Here is a 9,862-nt window from a genome sequence, read left to right on the forward strand (position 1 = left end):
TAGAAAATACAGAACAGAACACAGTGTAGACAACATTAGCCAGGCGCTACCGTGACTGTATAAATGTTTTCTACAGCCAATTGGGTGCTACTTAACAACTAATTAAGCCCTGACATGCTCACAAGCAGCCCTGGACAATCAGCGGCCCTCTACCCCGGGATAGTTTTTTGGCAGCTTGGAATTTATATTACTTAGCTATGATATCACATTAGCCATACTAATTGATAGTACTTAGCTATACTAATTATTAGTACTTAGTAGCTAATAGTACATTTGAGTTGTAATGTTTTAGTAGTGCTGTTAAATTAACACATTAAATGCTACAATAACATGAAAAAAACAAGGTTGTTGAGGTCCATGTAGAATGGACTCACTTTGCACAAATAGCAGCCTGAGCACATCTGGGAAAATACCAGTTTGCTCACATTCTCCTACATCGCTTCCTTTTAACAAGTCAGTTTTCTCTTTAATCACTTGGTACAAGGCCAAGAAAATTAGAGTGTGGCTTAATCCGTTTCATTGTTATTTCTTATCAGCAACTATAAAGAGCTTGATGGCAAATGGAATAGCAAAATTGTAGCCTTGTGTCATCATTCCGTGAACTATTGTTTTCTGTTGTTGTGTTTGATGAGTTTAGGTATCTATCGAGACTGGCCACAGTAAGGGAAATTTTTGATTAACGTTAAGCTGACTAAACAAATTGAATGTAAACAGCAACGGGCCACATTACTCAACCATATTCATCTTATTTACCGTCTGGTCACTTTGGTTAAGGTGGCCCAGAGAGAATTTGAATGCAAAGCCAGTCATTCTATTTCTGTGTGGAGTTTGCATATCCAGCGTGTGTGTGTGGGTTTGTATGCATGCATTTTCCAAAACAGAGGTTTTATTCAATTCAGTCTCTGAATGTGCTGTAAAGCATTTAGCTTTAGCAGTGTGTAACATGTTTTGGCAATGGTAGACCATTTAGCTGCACGGGAGCCCTTCAGAAAAAAATGAATACGATTTTGTGATGAGCAGCACTCTCTAGTGGCCACTGTTTGAATAAGTCACTGTTTAAAGTAATGCATGATTTCAGTAAAAGGCAGTAATGTATTTTTGAGGTGCCTTTTAAACTAAATCATTTTGGATTTATTCTTCCAAATTCTTAGAAAAGTTCATCTTAGTATGTGTCATAATAAACTGTGTGCACAGAGGCAGAGGGTAGTTTGCCTAAGTAAACCAATGTTTCCCTGATAACAGGCTATATTAGAGCACAGCTCCATCTCTCAGCATGTGTCCTTATGTTTTGGGTGTTTTGATCAGAGCTGAAGAAATCTCATCATTTTGACCTAAACGTCACTCAATGTTACATGAAAGCAGCAGCGGCGGCTTTACCGTCATCGTTGTCGTCACATGCACCTTCACAACAAACAGCTGCTTTGTTCATGCTATAATATTCCAGGGATGAATATATTTGCATTGCTATCAGTGTTTAGAATCAGTTTTGCCGTGCCTCTTCTGATGCAAAGACTATTCAGTTAAGCAAAGCAGAGCGGGTCATCACTCTGGTCTGTGTGTCAGAGGCAATCCAGGTAAGAGCATTACGTATTATATGTATAACTTTAAAAATATATTTAATGCTTTGTCTAAAAGTTTTAAAGTATTTCATTGCTATGAAACTTGTTCTTCCTATTTTTCTATATGCTCTTTTTTTTAGATATTAATGACATTAATTTCTCAGACTGTTCTTAACGGTTGTGAATCCAGTCTGTTCTAGTAGAGAATGGTTATCATTTATCTCATGCTTGGTTATCTCCTCTCTGGTAAGCACTCACCTACATTTATGTATATATGTCTATATTTTCTTGTTCTCTGTTTGTATATGTGCCAGTTTAGCTCTAAATAATTCGCTCTATATTCTGATATCGTAGCTGGTACTGACTGCCTGTGTTACTGTTGAGTTTTTGAAATGTACCATCACAGGGTAAACTATGGCAGATGGGGGAAAAGGAAAATTGTACATCTGGAAATGTCATGTCGCAGCTAATGTGCCTGAACATTGCCTGCCAATAAAATGCAAAATGAGATGCATTGGAAAAATGTTCCTGACGTTATTTTTTTTCATCTGTTTTTCTCATAGATACTTATGTGAAATGTGAAAACAGCACTTTGTGTAATGGTTAGTCCTCACTTTGTTTTTATTTGTTTTGTTTGTTTGTTTTTTATAAATCCTGTGAACTTGAATAGACTGCAACTGGTAGAGAGGTGTGATAACAGCCTAAGGTTGTGTCTGACACTAAAATGAAATATAAATTAAATATTGATAAGCTTTTTTTTTCTTTGATAATTGTGTATCTCTAAAATTAAATCTTTAAGAGTAAAGAAAGTCGACCAGATTACGTTTAAATTTCTTTTTTTTAATAATGCTGAATGTGACAGTGTTCATTCTTCTTCGTTTTTTTTCTCTTTAGGAGCAACATTTAAACAATGCACTGAATGTAACATTTGAGAATACCTTTGTCTGAAGCAATGGATTATAACAGAGCACACTCTAATTACCTAACATTATTTATTGTTGCTTTCCTCGCTTTTCATGTTTACTCTGCCCATCAGATGAAGTGTTCATCAGCAGCGAGCCATCCAGCCCAAATGAGGGTGACGACGTCACTCTCACATGCAATGAAAAATGTGAAAATTCAACTGTGACTTTTCAGTGGAAGAAAAATACGGAGGTCGAACCAAAAGAAAATAATAAGACCTTTCTTATCCAAAGTGCCCTTTCAATTTCTGACATATACATCTGCTCAGTAAAGTGCTCCCGTTACTGTTGTGATTCTAAACCATACACACTGTCTGTAAAAAGTAAGTCCATCCATCTGTATACTTCTGTTATATGTTATGATTTTAGAAATGTGTATAATGGCATGCTATCAACAGCCCTTGATACCATGTGTCTTCACTTCCTGTGTATTTGTCTATGTGTGTGTCATTGTCCAGACAACACTGTGATCATCTTGGTGGTCTGTGGTGTTGCAGCTTTGGCCCTTGTTTTGATTATGGGACTGATTATGAAGTGTAAGCTGAAAAGAGACAGTGGTAAGAGCTCATTTTAAGATGTCTGTGGTATTAGACAACAATAAGAAAGAAAGAAAGAAAGAAAGAAAGAAAGAAAGAAAGAAAGAAAGAAAGAAAGAAAGAAAGAAAGAAAGAAAGAAAGAAAGAAGTTTTTCTAGTTTTAACTAACTTAACTATCATGATATGACTATCAATAAAATACAACAAATTTTGATGCTTATTATGAATGTCTGGGTGAAAACAGGCTGTTTTTGCCGCATTACAAGTAATTGTGCGAGGCTAAGCTAACAGGCTGGTGCCTTCAGTTACAACTTTGAACAATATCGTTGATGATCTTGAATCTATCTACACATCAGAACTCAGAATGACACATCTGACTGATTTGAATGCTCTCTCTCTGCAGATAAACACAGGGAGAGGGTGAGACAGAGACAGGCTGGACAGGCTGCTGGTGGGCCATATCCTGTCACACCCAGAGAGTCCTAAAAAGAAAACATTCTATCATATTTTGATATAATAAATTCTGATCTTATGCAACATAATATATATTTATCTTTTTGATATTTCAGACTTTTGAATGCTCACAAATTGAATAAATACTCTTTAATCTCTGTTTTTGAGTGCATGTGTGCGTGTTTAATCAGTTAAAGTCACACTTTTCCACAATGTAGCGTTGCATTTCTGTTAGTTTGCTCAGTTTAAAAAAAAAAGAACCTAGAAATGTTTTAATCCACACACAGGATTGGCATGCTCGCACTAATCCTGCTGAATGCTCCACTCACAGTGGCACACACTGCTCAGCTTTACAGTGGCTTGCATGTAATGGATATATGGGAGTGTAATGCTGTCTACTCCTATCCATGAGAGGGATGAATGTGGGATTTGAAGATTGACTTATGAACATAGTAATAGCGTTAGGTGCCTCGATTCAATGTCAGGATGCAATGATTTGAAGTTTAAGTGTTAAGCTCGGTCTTCATGCTGCCAGAGTGCCTGGCATTAGCAGTGTTTTGGGGGGGTTCCCCTCCCGGCCATATGGCAAAAACTTATTTATCCGCATGTATGAGTGGGTCAGGAAGGACTGTTTATTCAGTTTCCTTCTATAACAGGTGGCTAAGGGATAATCCAGGTAAAGCCACTGCAAAGTGGAGACGGAGGGATGGACAGAGGAAGGGGGAGGAGGGGGATGGGGTTGCCTTTGCATGGATGCCTAGGGCTAATTCTGGCCTCTTAATCCCAGTCCCATACGCCCTGCCTCTCTTCCTTCTTGTAACTCTACAGTTACATTGAGGAGCAGTTCATGTCCAGGTAGACATTACTATCACATAAACGCATCACGTAACCCACCCAGGTTTACTGAGAAGGAAGGGAAAAAGACAGAGGCTGCTGGTCCCTTTCCTGGATAGCTGGGTGACTGGATAGCTAACACACCTGTGTGTGAGCTTCACTGGAGAATGGAGCTGTAGCCCTCCAGCCACACCACAGGAAACACACCAACATGGGAGAAGCTCAAAAGGTAGGTGACCTGATTTGGAGCAGCAAGACTTACAAACTCAAATGATAACCTTATGAGTCTGCATAAAAAAGAGGTTTTACAAGTAGCTGTGACCTGAACAGTGGGCCATGAGACATAAAGTATTTTGCGGTTGTGTTGTGTGTCTTTGCAGCTCACAGACACAATGGATTATCTGAACTCCTTGTGTTAATACAGAACAGTAACTAAGATTTTACTCCTGAATCTCTTGGAATGGAATGGAATCTCTTTATTGTACAGTTAACCAGAAATGCAAATGAAATGTTGAAAACTATGGTGCCTGTAGTCAACAATATGGCAGCCTTGCTGCACTGTCTGCAGTTGTGCAACCCTGCAGACTAATCACATTAATGTACAGCTATATGAATGGAGCTATTTTTTACACCAGTGCTTCTCTAAATAAAGCAACACAGTGATCCTCACAGGGTGTCTGTGGTAGCAATACAGTCTTTTCAAAAACTGAGGAAGAAAAACAAGTAGGCCTCTGTGAGGGGAGCTTTGACCTCAAATCAGAAAGAGGTCAGTGGGATTTTGTTTTGAGAGGCTAAAGCTATTTTTGTCTATTCATGTAATTTTGTTTTTTGGATAGTAATAGTGTGATTAGTGTTGTTGTTTTTTATGAGAGAAACAATGCACCCAAGAAAAAAGGATGCATTGTACATAAGTATTTTCTGTTTGCCTCCAAAGGTTAGGGCTGGGACAAAATAATGTGACGGCTGCCATTTGGTTCCTGTTTTTCAGAAGGATTATGTAAAGACTACAGAGCTGAATTTTCACAAACTTCGTAAAAAAAAAAAGAAGAAAAAGGAGAAAAGGAATAAGCCATTAAACTTTAGTCTGGATTACTTTCTTTTAAATTACAAAGCAGTTCATTGGCCCAGGCTAAAGATGCACTCTCAGATTGTGTTTAGTTCTCAATAACCTGACTGTATTAATTACTCACATTTACATACAAAGTTGGCTGGCTTTATGCTTTAATTTAATTATTATTCAGCTCTGAGGGAGTCGATGCTTGACAGTTTCTTTGCCTTATTGCTCTGCCTGCCCCTCCTGCCCCCATGCCTCTCCACAGGGCTTACTCTCTGTCATAGAGAAACTGAAGGGATCCACAGAGCAGGAGGTCAGGATAGTGCTTCTAGGATTGGACAACGCTGGCAAGACCACCCTGCTGAAAAGCCTCGCCTCTGAGGATGTGAACACTATCACGCCAACGCAGGTGAGAGGAAGTTATGTGTTCAAAAAGCAGTGTGCATCCGCTCTATAACATTAGAACACATGCTGATCATTGTGTTTTCATCTCCTTGTTTAAATCAATTCAATTTTAACATAAACAGTCGATGCTCATTATTATATGTATATCAAGTGAAAAAAGGTCCGTCTGTGAGCAGTTTTCCATCAATACTTTGTTAATAAGCAGTTTACCATTAAAGCTCTTCTGAATACTAAATATAATGTAATAAATGTAATAAAATGTAATTAAAAATACAAAACATTGGAAGATGGTTTGTATTTTCATGATACTGTAGCCAAGCATCATAACAGGTGAGAGGATCGTGTCTAACCTTGCAATATCTGCTAAATCAGAGCACATTTGAAGTAATGAGACTCAGATGACCCTTGTTTTCCTGACCCACACAGTAAAATGCAATCATTGGCCTCACACCACACATGCTTTAACCAGATTTGTCAGATCACGCTGTTACACTGTTAAATAACCCTTCATCGCGAGATAAACTGTAGCCCGACATGACCTTGTTGATTTGCATGCTCTCCACACATTTTCTGAGAACATCCTGGTTGGCGTTATGACTGCTTCTCTCTCTCCTTTTCTCTTTTTTTTCTCTCATCTCCCTCCGATGTATTTATCTAAGCTCTAATGTCGTTATCTAATGACCTTGTATTACTCTACCGAGACAAGCCAACACTGAGTTGATGTACTGCCAGGTCCGGTACTGGGCAAGTGTGAAAGCTCATCAGACACCAGGGAGGGAGGACGCAGTCCAGTATGGCAATAGTCGAAGCTAAATCAGACGTGACACATGAACACATACACTTACCTTGATCCTTCGAGTCTTATCCTCAGATTTGCTCCTCGGATGGCCCTCGGGATAAAGTTGTTATACAACTTTGCCAACTGAAACAGAGGTGTCGTGTTATGAAGAGCAACCATATCCTTATAAACAACTGAGTGTAACCACTGATCAAGTACAGTGACACTTCATGAATTACCTTATCAGGTGGAAACAGCTTTTAAATTGAAGGCAGGGCAGTGACTCTAGGTGCTGTGTTTTTTCTTAAGGGCTTCAACATAAAGAGTGTTGCCTCCCATGGGATGAAACTTAACGTTTGGGACATCGGAGGACAAAGAAAGATCAGGCCCTTCTGGAAAAAGTATCTGGAAAACACAGACTTGTTGGTGAGTAGGTCACTTTAAGCCATTTTAAATCAATAACACAGTAAAGTAGAGAAGTTTTATGTTATTTTAATATCTTTTTAACCCTCAGGACACTATCCCACATATAAGCAGAGATTAAACACTTCTTTAAGGATGTTTTGGACATGATGTGACCACATTCTTCTCTAGTATTTTTTAACAATAATTTCTTGCAGATAATAAAATGTAAACTTTCAGAAAATGTGGATGTGATAACACTGTAACATGTCTCTTCTTTTAGATTTATGTTATTGACAGTGCGGACAAGAAGCGTTTTGAAGAGACGGGGCTGGTGAGTGTCTAAACCCTTTTACTAACAGCCTTATTACTAACGGTAATGCTATTGTGCACAAAATAGAATCAAAAGTTGCACCTATGTGTGTATGTGCAGGAGCTGTCCGAGCTGACTGACGAGGAGAATTTGAAGGGCGTTCCGCTGCTCATCTTTGCCAATAAGCAGGACCTGGCCACAGCATCACCGGCCAGCGAGATCGCCGAGGGGCTCAACCTGCACACGTATCGGGACCGCGAGTGGCAGATTCAGGCCTGCTCTGCTGTTTCTGGCGAGGGAGTTCAGGTCAGACCTGACTTTGATTTATTGATTTCTCCCTCATATGGAATCTAATTGGCAACAAATGCTTTGCATGTCCCTCCTTTATTCACTGGGCCCACAATCAATTGAAACAGAGACCCTGTTTCTTTCAGTGAAGTCTTTAACGTGATTAATTTGATGGTTTTGTGTTGTTTTCCATGCTTGGATCGTTTGGATCATTTTCTTTTGTCTTCATTTCTCCATTAGGATGGGATGGACTGGATTTGTAACAACATTGTGAATAAGAAGAAGTGAATCATCATCCCAAGCAAAACCGATCGGAGTGAAACAGTGCAGAGATCACATAAGGGAATTTTTAAAAAATATATATGTTTCATGTAATATCTCCAGACTTCACTTATAACAGATTCAGCTCCCCTTACAGATTTAAAAAACAAGTTTATTTTTACAATTTCTGACATTTTTATGCAAAATTAGCCAATATAAAGACACATTTTAGCCCCAGTAAGTCAATTAGGCATACATTGGTCATTCTTCCGTCCTTAAAAAATATATTTTTGTTCCCTCTTTTATCCTCGTCTCTTCAAACTGTGTGCTTTCTTGGGGGAAGGAAAAGCTGAGTGTGTAGTTATGTAGTGGTCTGTCAGTTACACAAACACCAGCTCAGTGTGAGTGTAATGTATGTGTCATGAGATTTTTAACAAATAAAACAATTAGTCATTTCTGCCATTGTGTTTCCTTGTTTTCAAATCAAATGTAGCCATCAGTAATCAGATTGTCCAAGCACGAATGCATGCATGCACAGACAATAAAGGCATTTACGGGTCAGATAATAGCTGTCAGTGACAGAAACACACAAATGTGACTGTAAATCATCTCCTGAGTGACAAGAGGAACAATAACGAGCTGATCTGCCCCTGCTCAGCTGTCATCTTGCTTGTATTTCCACTCTACGATGACAAGCACTTACACCGTACAGTGAGTGAGGGGCTCATTGAAAAGCGAGAAGTTGGAGGGAAGAGGGTTTACAATTACACACTCACATTGCTTGGCAGAAGAAGATATCAAATCTTTGAGTCACAGCGGAACAACAGAGAGAAGGAAATTACACAGAGAGGGGTTGTCTACATTTTCGGCAGGGATTCTTTTTCTTCAGATGTTTTCTATGTTAATTCCAAGACTTTTGTATTAGCGTGCGACCTGTCTAGCTGCTCTAACGGTGGTGGTTGGTCATATGACACATCTCACATCCAGCTGTGAATGCACGGCATTCAAGCAGAAATGCATATAGTCTCATCTACTATTCAAGTTCTGTCTTGAGATGTGTTAAAAAAAAAGGTACTTCCTGAATCAGTTAATCTGTCCTGGTACTCGAGCAGTTACCCCTGTGGTCATTCTCCACATATTTGTCCTTTACGCTGACCTTGGTGTAAGCTAAGTCCTCTATTCAGCCATTTTGGCCCTGCTTTTGCTGCAGTTGGACTTAATGGATCTTTTCTTTCTATTGTTTGGAGCTGCAATTAGCCATCTGAAAGCACTCTAAAATCACATCAGCTGGCAGGCTTTACTCCGTGTGTTCTGCTCTGCATTAAATTATGCAAATTGATATCCCCCACCCACCCCTTTTTTTTGTTTTGTTTTTTTTAGTCTGACATTTTTGAGTAGTTCTGAAAAATTAAATGTATGTTTGTTTACTTGGTAAGTGTTAACAAAACGCTAGATGTTGGCTGATTAAGTGAGTCATCTCCATGGTGACTAATACTGGAGCAAGCCTTAAAACATTCAATGTCTTTTGAGGGAGCACAGCAGGGGTGTGTGGGACCAATTACAAGTTGTACTAAAGAACCTTATGGCAGTCTGAAAGGGACCAGACAGTGCAGGGGCTGGGAGGGCGTTGAGTTCTTTTCATGTACAGTCTTTGGTGGAGAAATGAGGTTTGCAATGGACTTTTCAGTGCTGCTTCTTTCGCCCACAGGTGGCAGCATTAGAGGGTCAGATCACTCTTGTGGCAGACGGGGAGTCCTCTATTTGCACATAAGTGATCTGACACTCTCTAATTCCTCTGATTTTGTTTGCTGTTTGAAAGGTCAAGTGTGATTGAGCATATGCTTTTATTGCTTTCTGTAAATACAAAATAAATTATGTATTTCATTCAGGTTACTGGGCAACAATTTAGTGGCTTTACCTCTGGATTGTTTAAAATGTAAAAATCTCCTAATTTCTATACAATAAAACGTGTTTTAATCTTAAAGAGACATGATGTCACTCTCATGCAAGTAGCCCC

The 9,862-nt window shown here is 39.1% G+C and overlaps 2 protein-coding genes across 2 annotated transcripts; both read left to right on the forward strand.

Annotated features, from left to right (window-relative positions):
- The first annotated feature begins 1,514 nt into the window (after positions 1 to 1,514).
- On the forward strand, positions 1,515 to 3,644 carry LOC146582211 (uncharacterized). Its single transcript, XM_085248291.1, has 6 exons — positions 1,515 to 1,574; positions 1,700 to 1,805; positions 2,123 to 2,161; positions 2,596 to 2,844; positions 2,980 to 3,078; positions 3,461 to 3,644. The coding sequence occupies exons 2-6, from the start codon at positions 1,766 to 1,768 to the stop codon at positions 3,541 to 3,543; spliced, it is 510 nt and encodes a 169-aa protein (XP_085104417.1). The 5' UTR covers positions 1,515 to 1,574; positions 1,700 to 1,765; the 3' UTR covers positions 3,544 to 3,644.
- A 675-nt stretch (positions 3,645 to 4,319) lies between these two features.
- arl3l1 (ADP ribosylation factor like GTPase 3, like 1) lies at positions 4,320 to 8,302 on the forward strand. The gene is made up of 6 exons (XM_085292979.1): positions 4,320 to 4,573; positions 5,664 to 5,807; positions 6,891 to 7,007; positions 7,267 to 7,317; positions 7,417 to 7,602; positions 7,825 to 8,302. Exons 1-6 carry the CDS (start codon positions 4,556 to 4,558, stop codon positions 7,870 to 7,872), a joined length of 564 nt encoding a protein of 187 aa, XP_085149105.1. The 5' UTR covers positions 4,320 to 4,555; the 3' UTR covers positions 7,873 to 8,302.
- The last annotated feature ends 1,560 nt before the right edge of the window (positions 8,303 to 9,862 follow it).

This window comes from Mchenga conophoros, linkage group LG2 (genome assembly GCF_057382185.1).
Source record: "Mchenga conophoros isolate Kocher_MC1m ecotype Shallow Benthic linkage group LG2, M_conophoros_male_GT1.1, whole genome shotgun sequence".
In the NCBI taxonomy this organism is placed as follows: Eukaryota; Metazoa; Chordata; class Actinopteri; order Cichliformes; family Cichlidae; genus Mchenga; species Mchenga conophoros.